Below are 15390 nucleotides of genomic sequence, written 5' to 3'. Positions count from 1 at the left end.
GGAACGGTCGTTAAGACACTAACAGCTTACAGACGGTAGGCAATTAAGGTCACAGTTATAAAAACTTAGGACACTAAGGAGACCTTTCTACTGAAAAGAAAGATGCCCAGGGTCCCTGCTCATCTGCTTGAACGTGCCTTAGGCATGCTGCATGGAGGCATGAGGACTGCAGATGTGGCCAGGGCAATAAATTGCAATGTCCATACTGTGAGACGCCTAAGACAGTGCTACAGGGAGACAGGAAGGACAGCTGATCGTCCTCGCAGTAGCAGACCACGTGTAACAACACCTGCACAGGATCGGTACATCCGAATATCACACCTGTGGAATAGGTACAGGATGGCAACAACAACTGCCCGAGTTACACCAGGAATGCACAATCCCTCCATCAGTGTCCACAATAGGCTGAGAGAGGCTGGACTGAGGGCTTGTAGGCCTCTTGTAAGGCAGGTCCTTACCAGACATCACCGGCAACAACGTCGCCTATGTGCACAAACTCACCTTCGCTGGACCAGACAGGACTGGCAAAAAGTGCTCTTCACTGACGAGTCGCGGTTTTGTCTCACCAGGGGTGATGGTCGGACTTGCGTTTATCGTTGAAGGAATGAGTGTTACACCGAGGCCTGTACTCTGGAGCGGGATCGATTTGGTCTGGGGTGGTGTGTCACAGCATCATCGGACTGAGCTTGTTTTCATTGCAGGCAGTCTCAACACTGTGTGTTACAGGGAAGACATCCTCCTCCCTCATGTGGTACCCTTCCTGCAGGCTCATCCTGACATGACCCTCCAGCATGACAATGCCACCAGCCATACTGCTCCTTCTGTGAGAGATTTCCTGCATGACAGGAATGCCAGTGTCCTGCCATGGCCAGCGAAGTGCCCAGATCTCAATCCCATTGAGCACATCTGGGACCTGTTGGATCAGAGGGTGAGGGCTAGGGCCATTCCCCCCAGAAATGTCTGGGAACTTGCAAGTGCCTTGGTGGAAGAGTGGGGTAACATCTCACAGCAAGAACTGGCAAATCTGGTGCAGTCCATGAGGAGGAGACGCACTGCAGTACTTCATGCAGCTAGTGGCCAGATTCTGACTGTTACTTTTGATTTTGACCCCCCCCCCCTTTGTTCAGGGACACATTATTTCATTTCTGTTAGTCACGTCTGTAAAACTTGTTCAGTTTATGTCTTAGCTTTTGAATCTTTATGTTCATACAAATATTTACACGTGTTAAGTTTGCCGAAAATAAAAGCAGCTGAAAGTGAGAGGATGTTTCTTTTTTGCTGAGTTTAGATTTTTTGCAGTGTATTAGCACATCACATTAGCTAATCTTCCAGTAACCCATGGGTGAATTTAGAACTTTGGTCAACGTGGTATGATTTATTTAGCAGCTTCGCTTTCAGAGCCACATCAAGCGCAGTCTGCAGTGGTTTACTCTTTTGTTCCTGTTTCCAGAATTGAGAGCTCAAGAGCATGCAATCCTGCCTGTTCAAAAAGACAGTAAGTTTCAAGATTTCCCATAGATCCAGAAAATAATTTCATATTTGCTTCATAACTGTCCTGTTTTAAAAACCAGAATATTTTAAAAGTAGATCACTAAGAGAGATGTTTTAAGAAATGACACATCTGACTGTTTTTCCATGCATTCACTTTTAAATCCCAGGCAACAGTGGGATTATATAGCACACTGTGGCTAATAATGAAGCATTTTTCAAAAATGTCTCACTGCCTTCACTAATCAACTCTGTGAATCTGAACTGCATTGTAATCAGAGGAACATAGTAGAAGTGTGGTTGCAGCAACAGCCATTGTAAGTGTTGTTATATGCCACTTAAATATATTACAAAAAGCATAACGTGATTTACACAAGTAGGACATGTTCATGCACCAACATCCTTGCTGGTCCTGGAACAACACTACTATCAAAATCAGATTTTAGGAATAATCTTGCTCTGATTTCAGGGATTGGTTAAGGTTTGTGATAGGGTTGAGGCAAGGGCCAGGGGTGATATATTGAATATTCACCATATATTGTGTCTTGTATATACAGAGACAATGCAGATGCATATCTGATTTGAAATCTAGCAGTACAAATGGTAGGGTTCATATGTTTGCACCTTTCCACCATCGGGACAAACAATTCTGAGCATGGTGAGCAATGGTTACTGTAGAATTACCACCGGAACATGGAATGATTTCAAAACGTTCCTGGCCTGGATTACTCAGCACAGTTGGCTAAACATACGAGAACCTGCTGGTGGAACGTCTTTACTGATGTGGCTGAAGATGATTCAAGATTGGTGACTTGTCCCGCCAGTCCATTCTAATCCTGATTATGCAGCACCACAGTGGAGAAAGACACAGTAGCCGTGTCATGCCTGAATCGGTACAGAACGGCATGATTCAGCAACAAGAACTGTTTATGATAGTAAAATGCTGCATTTGATTCATTTCTATGATTCAGTTCAAACTGCCCGTTACAATGGATCAATTAAAAAATTTCCACCACTCAAAATCATGTAGTGAAAAATGAAGGGTCCACGGACTGAAAAAAAAAAAAAAAAAAAACCCTGTCCTTTTAAGCCATTTCAGAGCAAATCCAGAAATATCGAGATATCAAATAAAGTTAAAAGAATATTCTGGGTTCAATACAAGTTAAGCTCAATCGACAGCATTTGTGGCATAATACTGATTACCACAAAAATTAATTTAGACTCCTTTTCTTTGGGGAAAAAAAAAAAAAAATCCAGTTACAGTGAGGCACTTACAATGGAAGTGAATGTGGCCAGTTACTGGAGGGTTTCAAGGTGAAGCATATAAAAGCACTTGCATTATTCTTCAGTTAAAACTTGTGTATTATTTGAGCTGTAAAGTTGTTTAAATTGTCATTTTTGCAGTAATTTTAGGGTTTGACGACATTACATCGTCATGACAACAAAGTTGTAAAATTGGCTATAACTTTACAAAGAAAAGGTTAGTAAGTGATTTTATCACACTAAAATCATGTTTACATGAATATTGTTTATGTCTTGTGGCTATACTTTTGAAAAATTGAGTATTTTAATGTTCAAAAATTGACCCCAATTCACTTCCATTGTAAATGCCTCTCTGTAAACCAGATTTTTGCTTTTTTTTTTTTTTTTTTTTTTTAAAAGGAGGCGCAAGTCAAAATAAATTTTTATGGTAAACAATATTATGCCACAAATGCTGTCGATTGAGCTTAACTTGTATTATACCCAGAATATTCCTTTAAGGCTGAGAAAATATCAGCCAGCCCTAGTTAGAGCTATGATACTATGATATGTATGTTGTTCCAGGACCAACAAAGGATCCAGAATAGTGTCCTACAAGGGCAAATCATGTTGTAAATCCCACATTTGCAAACAAAACACAGAAACATTACAATAAACTACATTATACAAAAAAACTGCCATTGTATACCCTTTTAATAACCAGATGGCAAACAATTTCAGTAGCCTACAGCCAGACAGACGAGAGAGACACAAACAGACAGACAATGAAGACTGGGAGCAACATACAAAAAAAAGAAAGAGAGAGAAGACTGAAAAAGGAGGACAGGAGACAAGAGCCAACTGCAGAGAATGGCGATGGGAGCTGTGCAGTGAAGGGGTGTGGGAGTCATGTTAATATATTCAATCTGATTCTCTGTTCCATTTTAATTGCCAAAGGCAGCAGCATATGCAGAAATTATGTGGGAGTGCAGTGATCCCAGTCAGTCATACAACACAGACTGAGCCCTTGAGTGACACTGTTGTTGTGAGAGACAGTGTGTGTTCTCAATTTCCCAGAATGTTTAATACCTCACAATGTCGGGTGCCTGGGTAGCTCAGTGGTAAAATACGCTGGCTACCACCCCTGGAGCTCGCTAGCTTGCTAGTTCGAATCCCAGGGCGTGCTGAGTGACTCCAGCCAGGTCTCCTAAGCAACCAAATTGGCCCAGTTGCTAGGGAGGGTAGTCACATGGGGTAAACTCCTCATGGTCGCTATAATGAGATTCATTCTCGGTGGGACGCGTGGTGAGTTGAACGTGAAGCCTCCATATGCCGTGGCAACACGCTCAGCAAGCCACGTGATAAGATGCGTGGGTTGACGGTCTCAGACACGGAGGCAACTGGGATTCGTCCTTCGCCACCCGGACTGAGGCGAATCACTACGTGGCCACGAGGACTTTGGGAATGGGGCATTCCAAATTGGGAGAAAAAGAATAAAATAAAAAAAAAAACACCTCACAATGTCTCTGAATTACTTACAACCAGAATTCAAAGATTTTTTTTATTTATTTTTTTTCATCATTTACTCACCATTTACTCATTTAAAAAAATAAATAAACCAAGACCAAAATTTCTGTCAAATAAATATTTTAAAGCTAAGCATAACTAGAGCAAATGATACTCACTATATATATATATATATATATATATATATATATATATATATATATATATATATATATATATATATATATTTCACTATATAGCCAGGAAAATTCCGTAATATTTCCAGGATTTCCATGTTACACCTGCAGCGCCTGCTATCTCTCCTGTACGCCGCCAGAGGTCGCCATCCCCAGAGTACTAACTTTTCCCGAACTAAATTTCCCATAATCCTCTGTTCAGACTGATTACTCACACCTGTTCCACATTAACTCTGGTTAAGTTCCCTTTTTTCCTGCATTCAGTGCAATGTCTTGTTTGCCTAGTCAACATTTCTGAGCGTTATTTACCAATCCTGTTTTTCCCCCGTGTTTTGAGTTTTGTGGATTTATTGCCTGTTTACTGGATTACTACCCCTCTGCCTCTCGGATTTACTTGGTTTGCCTTTCTGGACTGTCTGGCTGTGTACCGAACTATTGCCTGCCTTTTGTTTTCCTTTTATTTTGCTACTTTGTTTTACTATTTATTCTGTTATTAAACTGCCCATGGATCTTGACACAACTTGACACAACTGCCGCTACAAACCCTGTATAAATAAAATTAAATTACAAGTGTTAATTATTTTCAATAACAAGTGAAAAATCATTGAAATTAATTAGTTGTTCATTGAAATAATAGTTCTAAACGTAAAACTTAATCTCAGGGGATACTTCAAGTACATATTTTAGCTCATAGGAGTTCGGCTGAAAAAAAAAAACAAAAACAAAAAAAAATCAGGAATACCTGTTCTAGAGCCAGAGGTCATTACACAAACAAACTCACAAAGTAATCTAATCCCCCGAGAGAAGTGAATGGGATTGTGTGGGTGGCCCACATTCAATGTTCAGTTTAAATAACTTCACGTCAATCACTTTCTTTCCTCCTACACTATTAACCTCAAATTCATATTTGACCTTTAATTACCAAGTCTCTTCTCTCCAGCTAACTTTCACCTCAAAACTTTTGATATCTCATGTGGCCCATAATGACCTACACCATTAGTTGTCTGTCCATTAAAAGATAAATCAATACGCTTGCAGAAAACACTCTACAACAATGCCCTAATGCCTCAGTCAGTTCCCCTGTTAGGTGAGAAAGGTACTTCCGCCTCATTCATCTTGCTTTCTCTCTCTGCGTCTTTGTCTTACTCTCTCCAGCACCTCCATCACTTCATCTCTCCCAGCCCACTAATGCCCTTGTCCAATTTCTTCTCCGCAAAAATGGACCAATACAAATGAGCAGCTGCAATTTAGTAACAACCCAGAGTAATTAGAAACCCATTACCAGGGTCACCTAAAGACAGCGCACCCACCACAAAAACTCACTGTATTAACTCCATAGCTGTGAGGCGGGGAAGAAAGCAGTGAGTATAGAACCGAGACACTCAGTCAGCTCTTTGCCATCCACATTCCATGCATTTTTTCCCCCACTAATTACATGAAGAGAGACCTGGGAGGAGCAGTCCTACACAGCCAGACTTTTAAAATATTTTAACAGTAAAAACAACGCAAGTTCTGTCTCATAGCATTCATAAATGCACAACGGATATCAATATTATAATTGAAAACATACTTACATTTCGGGTTGTTTTTTAACACCAAAGCCTATCGTGTGCTTTCAGAAGACTTGGAATATGACATATGAGTCGTCGCATGAATTATTTGTGCACACCCAAACTTGTGCACTCCAACTCCAATGAAGACTCAATAAAGAAGCTTGCTGTTAAGGCAAACCTCTTAACATTTTGTGCGCAATACACATCTGATAGCCCATAAACAATCTGAGTGAGATAGATGAGAAAGTATAAACTATATTTCACTACCTAAACTGACAAGGTCACTGTGGTCAGTTGTCTTATTACTACTGCCTTAAGACTTTTTGGCCTGAAGTTAAAGAGAAATTATGGAGGAGATATCAAATTATGAAAACATGATGGGTAATTATGGGCAGCTGGCATATTTTATTACCTTGCCCGTGGCATGGAGAGACAGAGTGGCAGAGGGTAATTGATCTTAATTATTGTGCCCAACTGAAGGTCGTATCATCGACACACAGAACAAGACTGAGGCAAAAGAGAAAGACCAGCTGCATACAAATACACAGCTGAACATGATTGTCTCACGGCATCAGGATCGACAATACACACACAAGTGAGCAAGTAATTGGCGGAAAGGGTCAGGGGAAACAAGGCAGTTGTTACCGCAGGCTGAAATGACTCTTCTCAAAAGAGAAAAAAAAAAAGATTTCTGCCACTTCTTCTGCTGGTAAAGTGTTGGTTTTAAGGCCTTTAAAAAAATTTGTTTTTACAAGGGCAAATCAAAGAAGCTCTCTGGTTATATCTCGCATGCTTAAAACTCATCCGACAATACAAACACTATGTCATTCGCTTTAAGCTGAAGGTTTTCATTTCTATGCCACTAGCATCAACAAATGGAACGGCAAAATAATAACGGTTTTCAAACAGATTTCAGAAAATGGCCACTGTCTTCCATTGGTCGAACAAATAGATTGTCCACCTCAGATTCAGAATCAGAATGAGCTTTATTGCCAAGTATGCTTACACATACAAGGAATTTGTCTTGGTGACAGGAGCTTCCAGTGTACAACAATACAAAAACAATATAAAAACAGCAGCAAGATATAGATAATAAAAAATAATTATACACATACGTACAGACACACACATACACATGGGTAGTGCAAATCTAATACAATCTGTTATGTACAGTGTAAATACAAATCTGTTATGTACAGTGCAAATGTTTTTTTGTTTTTTTTTTCCCCAGAGGAATGAAATGGCAGAAGAGGTTGGATATGTTGGATAAATATAAGAAAGACTAAACTGTGTATTGCACATAGTTATTGCTCAATGGGGCAATTAACTGGTTTATGAGATGGATAGCCTGAGGGAAAAAACTGTTCCTGTGCCTGACGGTTCTGGTGCTCAGAGCTCTGAAGCGTCAGCCAGAAGGCAACAGTTCAAAAAGGTAGTGGGTAGGGTGAGTGGGGTCCAGAGTGATTTTTCCAGCCTTTTTACTCACTCTGGAAGTGTATAGTTCTTGAAGGGTGGGCAGGGGGAAACCAATAATCCTCTCAGCAGTCCGAACTGTCCTTTGTAGTCTTCTGATATCTGATTTTGTAGCTGAACCAAACCAAACAGTTATTGAAGTGCAGAGGACAGACTCAATGACTGCTGAGTAGAACTGTATCAGCAGCGCCTGTGGCAGGTTGAATTTCCTCAGCTGGCGAAGGAAGTACAACCTCTGCTGGGCCTTTTTCACAATGGAGTCAATGTGGGTCTCCCACTTCAGGTCCTGTGAGATGGTAGTGCACAGGAACCTGAATGACTCCACTGCTGCCACAGTGCTGTTTAGAATGGTGAGGGGGGTCAGTTTTGGGGTGTTCCTCCTAAAGTCCACATTCATCTCCACCGTTTTGAGCGTGTTCAGCTCAAGGTTGTTTTGACTGCACCAGACAGGCAGCTGTTTAACCTTCCTTCTGTATGCAGACTCATCGTCATCTCGGATGAGGCCGATGACAGTGGTGTCATCTGCAATTTCAGGAGCTTGACAGAGGGGTCCTTGGCGATGCAGTCATTGGTATAGAGGGAGAAGAGTAGTGGGGAGAGCACACATCCCTGGGGGGCACCAGTGCTGATTGTACAGGTGCTGGAAGTGAATTTCCCCTGTCTCACAAGTTGCTGCCTGTCTGTCAGAAAGCTGGTAATCCACTGACAGATAGACATGGGAACAGAGAGTTGGTGTAGTTTAGTCTGGAGAATCGCTGGAATGATGGTGTTGAAAACCAAACTGAAGTCCACAAAAAGGATCCTTGCATATGTCCCTGGTCTGTCCAGATATTGCAGGATATGATGCAATCCCATGTTGACTGCATCATCCACAGACCTGTTTGCTCGATAAGCAAATTGAAGGGGATCTAGAAAGGGTCCAGTGATGTTCTTCAGGTGGGCCAACACCAGTCTCTCAAATGATTTCATAATCACAGACGTCAGGGTAACAGGTCTGTAGTCATTAAGTCCTGTGATTTTTGGTTTCTTTGGGATGGGGATGATAGTGGAACGTTTGAAGCAGCATGGGACTTCACACTGCTCCAGTGATCTATTGAAGATCTGTGTGAAGATGGGGGCCAGCTGGTTAGCACAGGATCTAAGACATGCAGGTGAAACACCATCTGGGCCCTGTGCTTTCCTCAGAGTATCTTCTTTTAGCCACTCTGATTCCCTTATTCAGTGTGTTCCTGGCATGATTGTACAAGACTTTATCCCCAACTCCCCAACCTGACGAAGCTGCCTGAGTTCTGCTGTAAACCATGGTTTGTCGTTGTTAAATAAGTCCTAGTAGGAATGCATATATCCTCACAGAAACTGATATATGATGTAACAGTATCTGTGAGCTCGTCCAGATTGGTGTCTGCAGCCTCAAAAACACTCCAATCAGTGCAGTCAAAGCAGGCTTGTAGTTGGTCCATCTCTTTACAGTCCTGAATACAGGTTTAGTAGATTTTAATTTCTGTCTGTAGATTGGATATTTTTCATGTTTTATATTATTTATGTTGTTATGTTGGGGGGGGGGGTTGGTCTAGTTAGGCAACTTAAATGTGAAGGCAACTTAAATATTGTTTTTGTTTTTTTTCAGGAAATGGTCCATTTTGATTTCTCCAAAATTAAGTCAACAACATTCGTTTCTGCCATTTTACCGCCAAAAGCAGCTATGTTGCCAGCTCACAAAAAAAAAAAAACATTTAAAAAAAAAAAAATTAAAAATTAACTAGTCAACTAAAAGAAAATACCAAAAACACAGAACCTTATATTTGCAATTTTGTTCACAACATATACATTTGACAATGGCAAAAGTGAACATTTATAATCCCCAAATTAATTGTGCAATCAATTTCTTCTGCACCAAATGAATGACAGTGATTGCGTTTTAATCCGAAATGCTGTCACTCGCGTACAACGCCGTTTCAATGATTGGCCATTTGTTACGTGGTTCAGCCCATTTGAGAGCTTGACCAATCATCATTTAGAGAAGCAGGGCTTCCAGGCAGGATAAAAATACATTGATTGAAAGCCCACTGTCCAATCAACAATCAGATCATTTCCCTCATGCAAATAGCGCTCGTGAAGCTCCTATACACCCCCAGAGACACCCGGCATCCGAGCGGGGCCCAAAATGACGCGTTTAGAGCCTCTTGTCCAAATGAACATTGATCTTTTGCTTCACTGACCTCAATGGGACACGCCTCTGCCATAGACTCCCATTGAAGCACGGCCTTTGGCACAGCTTCAATAGGGCTCTATGGGCCATGCGTCCGCGAACTCCAACGGACATAATCATGCAGATAATATCAACGGAACGAACATCACGAAAGTGTTGTATGCTGTTGCACACTTATGTTATCTTAAATATTTAACAGGGACAGTAATTATCTGAATTATTGAAAGGTTACATGCAATTTGATAAACATGTTATTGCGCAATTTTAATGACATTTTAAGGGAAGCCATGCTTCCCGTGTTGTCTTAAAGCAATCTCCACTCCTGTGTAGTGACTCAGTATGTGTAATTGAAGGTTAAGGCTGGTGAAGGTCCTGGCATGCAAGCCCCACTGCTGGCTGAAGGGCTGGAAATCAACTTCATTACAGTCAGTTGCGCTTCCAAGGCCTCTCGCTCACAGCTGGGTTGCCACGCGATGCCAATTGCGAGCTGACAGCTTCAATTTCATGCGACAAGATGGACATTTATAATGAATGGAGCCCTTGTACGTCAGCACAGGCAGTCAAGCTCTATGAGTTCACTAGATCCACAAACGTCAGAATCACGTGTATTCAGAAAAGTCTGCATGAGTACATACTTTAAATTCAAACTTATTAAATGAATCCATTTCCATATTTAAATATCTTTCCCCTTTCAGCATGAAAGTGTCATACATAAACATTTTCAGTCAGTATGTTAAAGGAATAGTTCACCAAAAATAAAAATAAAATTTGTCTATGTACCCACCCACATGTTCTTCATCCAGCATGACTTTTTTTTTTTCCATCAAAAACACAAAAGTAGATGGTAGACAATATGTTAGCCTGTTACCATTCACTTTTTATATTGCATCTTTTTTCCAGACAGTGAAAGTAAAGGAGAATGAGGTTGTCATGCTGCATAACATGTGCTTTTGTATTCCAAACAAAGTAAGCCACACAGTTTTGGAACAACATGAGGGTGGGTAAATAAAGATAACATTTTCATTTTTGAGTGAACTATTGCATTTAAACGTGCTGGCATGTAAACACGTGGGAAGAGTATTTTTTAGATGTCCATCACTGTTGCCAAGTAAAAAAAATGCACCTTTTTCCACTCTATATTTAAACTTGCACATTTCACTCTCCTTTGTGCAGTTTTGCCTCTGGGTTGAGAATAACAACAAATCACTGTTCACCAAATCCCACTTCTACCTGAGCTCTTTTCTAAAAGATACGAGTCCCCTGAGAATCTTACAGGTTTCGAAGGGTCTAAAAGGATGATGTCATGCACTTATTATCATTTTTTTTTTTTTTTTTTTTACACATTGAAATTTTAACAGTCGGAGATCAATACAAATTCTGAGCGTTAATTAATGTTATAGGGCTGGCTGAACATCGCCCCTCAGTTATGAAAGTTTAATTGCATTTGGCCACAAAAAATTTCCTCATAAATGTCAATGAATATTTAGCCGAGTCATTATTTAGCAAAAAAAAAAAAAAAAAAAAGGCCGGTCTTCTCAGAATCTAAATGTCAGGCTGTCAGTTGGTCAAAAAAAGGAAAAATGGTGTATATGAAAAACACTCGTTTGTGGAAAAATTCATTTGTGAGGCTAAGAAACTCCAAATAATTAGGAACTTGACAAGAGAGGCATTTTTGTGTATGAGAGAGAGAGAGAGACACTCACTCTGTGATCTCCTCGGTAACCGTGTGCTCCACCTGCAGACGGGAGTTGACCTCAATGAAGTAATGTTTACCATGTTTATCCACCAGAAACTCCACAGTGCCTGCGTTCTCATAACCCACCTGAGGAAATAGATGGAATGCATTAAGCCATGAGCACTACATACTGTTCAGAGCTTCACAGGTACAACTTGATGTCCCAATCAAAAAGAAACAGAGTCAGAAATAAACCGTGTACCTTAAGGGCACTGTGTTATTTTTTTGTTACGTATGATACCCTAGCAGGGGCATTATCTCAGAGGAGGCAAAAACAATTTATAAAAGAAACTTAATTATAGTACAGAAATAAAGCAAAACAAATAGTACAAAATGTACATAATACGACTATCCCACAGCGGAAGGGGACAGCTCTCAGGGGCCCAGCAACTGAGGTGGCCCAAGAGAGATAGATCAACACCACCGATAGTGCAGCACCACCGCTATGATGTTCGGAGATCGCCCACCGGAGATCGTGCATGTATTGCCCGCAACAAATACCGGCGCACAAAATACACCCCCCCCCCCCCATCTTATAATGTATGTCAATAAGTTGCATGTATGAAGTATTTTTTTTTTTCTATTTTAATAGAGTTTACTAATTTGAAAATGGTATTATCCAAAAGGCAAGGACCAAATGGTACAGCCAAATCATAAGTTGTATATATTTCTTTTGTATATTTTTGTTTTTGTGAAGTTTTGCCCAACACTGTAGATATTTTGCTAATTTTTTCTGTACTTTCACTTTTGCACAAATAAATCACCCTTTGAAATCTATTCATCGTCTATCATCACTTACTGGCCTTCACCTGCCAGTACATCATAACAGCTGCTTTTATCCAAAGCCACTTACAAAATAAGGAAGGATACAACAGAAGCAATTCATCTTAAAGAGACAGTATCATGAAATGTTCTGCAATACTAAGTTTCAATTGTCGAGTCATTTTATTTGTATAGCGCTTTTCACAACACACATAGTTTCAAAGCAGCTTTACAGAAGATCATGCATTAACAGAAAATGAAACTGTAATATCTATAATGTCTTAAGAGTCATCATTGTGTAGTTTGATTAAATATGATTGTAAATTGTCTATAAAAATAATTAAATAGTAATTGTATTTAAAACCAGTGACCAAGCCGAAGGCGACTGTGGCAAGGAACACAAATAAGATGATGGTTAATGGAGAAAAATAACCTTGGGAGAAACCAGGCTCACTGTGGGGGCCAGTTCCCCTCTGACTAACCAGCATGAATATAATGCCAATATTAGTTATTTATGTGCAGTGCAGGTCATGGTTTAAAATTAGTAAACTAAGTAAGTGTTAAGGGCCAGTGTTTATACAAAGATTTTTTATGAACTATAAGATTAATGTCTAATGTATTTGAAGTTCAGCCTGGATTAACTGCAGAAGTTCACACTGATGCATTGTCCTTTGTTAGTCGGCCAATGAAGGCTTTTGTTGGCAAATAATGTAAGTCTGTGTAATCCATTTTGAGAGTGTAGTCCATCATTAGACCAAGGTGATGCAGGCAGAGATCAGTGAGGTGCATCGCAGTTCATCCAGCAGGTCATTTCGGTGAGGTCTATCCTAAGTCCAAGGTTCAGGCAATGGCATATGAAGTATCCCATGTTTATGGTTGGAGTTGGCATCAGTTCATCCTCTGAAGTCCACTGTAATAGACTGAAGTGATGTCTGGCTGGCTGGATATGAATCCCGAGGTTGAGAAAGGGAAACAAATAGAATAATATTAGCGTAGATGCATTACATTTTTTGCAGAGTTATAGAGCATGATAAATGTTTCTGGTTCCAGCAGACCTAAATAAAGCAGCCTAATTGTGAGTTGATCGATAAATTATGTGTATGCCTGGCTAAATAGATGAGTCTTTAGTCTAGACTTAAACTGAGTGAGTGTGTCTGCGTCCCGAAAAGTGTTAGGGAGACTATTCCATAGTTTAGGAGCCAAATAGGAAAATGATCTACCTCCTTTTGTGGATTTTGATATTCTAGGAACTATTAACAGGCCAGAATATTGCGATCATAATTAATGTGATGGAATATAGCGTGGTAGAAGGTCACTTAAGTAATGTGGAGCTAGACCATTCAAAGCTTTATATGTAGTTAACAAAATTTTAAAATTTATACGAAATTTAACGATGATAAAATGGGGCTAATATGATCATATTTCTTGGTTCTAGTCAGCACTCTGGCTGCTGCATTTTGAACCAATTGAAGTTTATTTATTGAACTTGCAGGACATCCTCCCAGTAATGCATTACAATAATCTAGTCTTGAGGTCAAGAACGCATGAATTCATTTTTTGCCATCAGCAACAGAGAGCATGTGTCATAACTTGCCAATATTTCTGAGGTGGAAGAATGCTGTTCTACAGACATTGGAAATTTGATTTTCAAAAGGAGAGATTGGCATCAAATATAACCCCTAAGTTCTTCACTGTAGAAGACGATGTAACAGTACATCCATCGAGAGTCAAATTATATTTTAGCGGCTTATTTATTATTAATTAGTAGCTCTGTTTTGTTGGAATTGAGTAGAAGGAAATTTGTTGCCATCCAATCTTTGATTTAATTGATACATTCCGCTAATTTGGAGAATTGTGACATTTCGTTGGGCTTCGTAGAAATATAAAGCTGGGTATCGTTGTCATAACAGTGGAAACTTTTTCCAGGATTCCTGATAATATCTCCCAGGGGAAGCATATAGAAAGAGAAAAGCAGAGGCCCTAAAACTGATTACTGTGGCACTCCATCCTTAACTCTTGTTTGATTTGACAATTCCTCGTTTACACAAAGTGGTAGCGGTCTGCTAAATAGGACCTAAACTATGCTAATCCAAGTCCACAAATGCCAACATAATTCTCAAGCTTATTCAAGAGAATGTCATGATCTATCGTGTCAAAGGCAGCACTAAGATCTAAAAGCACTAGAAGAGAAATGCATCCACGATCAGGTGATAAGAGCATTTGTAAGTAATTTATATGAACCTTGTTCATATATACTATTTCTCTGTAGAAATGAACATATTTGAGAGGATACTACCTTTTCTAGCATTTTCGACATAAATGGGAGATTTGAAATCGGTCTATAATTAGCCAATTCTCCAGGATCTAGCTGTGGCTTCTTAAGCGGTTTGATAACTGCTATTTTAAAGTTTCTTGGGACATGTCCTAAGGATAGCGAGGAGTTAATAATATTAAGAAGAGGTTCTGATATTACAGGGAATATCTCTTTAAAGAGCTTAGTTGGTAATCAATCTAACATACATGTTGTGGCTTTTGATGTTTCGATAAATTTTGTTAGCTCTTGACAGCGAAGGATTGAAGTTGCTCATGAGGAAATATATGAGATACTGTTTTCTCTGGTACTGTGACAGACAATTGCATAATTCCAATTTTATTTCTGATTATTTCAATTTTATCAGTAAAGAAATTCATGAAGTCATTACGCTGCGACGGAATATCTGTTTCAGTCAAGGCATTATTCCTAACCAATTTAGCCACAGTAATGAATAAACACCTAGGATTGTTGTGGTTATTTTATGAGTTTGCTAAAATATGCTGACCTGGTAGCTTTTAGTGCCTGTCTGTAGCTACAGACACTATCCATCCATGCACCACGAAATACCTCTAATTTTGTATTGTTTCACTTGTGCTCCATTTTCCGAGCTACTCTCGAGAGCATGAGTGTGATCATTGTACCATGGTGTGGGCTTTTTTTAATCGAGGGGGGGGGGCAACACTATCTAGAGAAGACTGTATTTATATTTTCTGTTATTTCATCAAGTTCTTCTAGACTTTGGGGCTTACTGAGTATATGAGATAAATCAGGAAGTTTATTAGTGAAGCCATCTTTAGTGGTCGAAAGAATAGTTCTACCTGAATGATAGCATGGTATAGATTGAGTAACATTAGCTGATCGCAGCATACAAGAGACTAGGTAATGATCTGAGATGTCATCGCTCTGTGGCAGAA

The 15390-nt window shown here is 39.8% G+C and overlaps 1 protein-coding gene across 2 annotated transcripts in view; it reads right to left on the bottom strand.

Moving 5' to 3' along the window:
* LOC127430716 (pyruvate carboxylase, mitochondrial-like) overlaps positions 1-15390 on the bottom strand; it is a 174187-nt gene that overhangs the window by 121065 nt on the left and 37732 nt on the right. For both annotated transcript variants that reach the window (XM_051680705.1, XM_051680704.1), the window contains exon 8: positions 11369-11487. In XM_051680705.1, the coding sequence (XP_051536665.1) occupies positions 11369-11487 (119 nt within the window). The remainder of the gene's footprint in view (positions 1-11368; positions 11488-15390) is intronic.

This window comes from Myxocyprinus asiaticus, chromosome 40 (genome assembly GCF_019703515.2).
Source record: "Myxocyprinus asiaticus isolate MX2 ecotype Aquarium Trade chromosome 40, UBuf_Myxa_2, whole genome shotgun sequence".
In the NCBI taxonomy this organism is placed as follows: domain Eukaryota; kingdom Metazoa; phylum Chordata; class Actinopteri; order Cypriniformes; family Catostomidae; genus Myxocyprinus; species Myxocyprinus asiaticus.
Note: the sequence above shows the minus strand (reverse complement) of the source record. Positions and strands in the feature narration are given on the sequence as shown.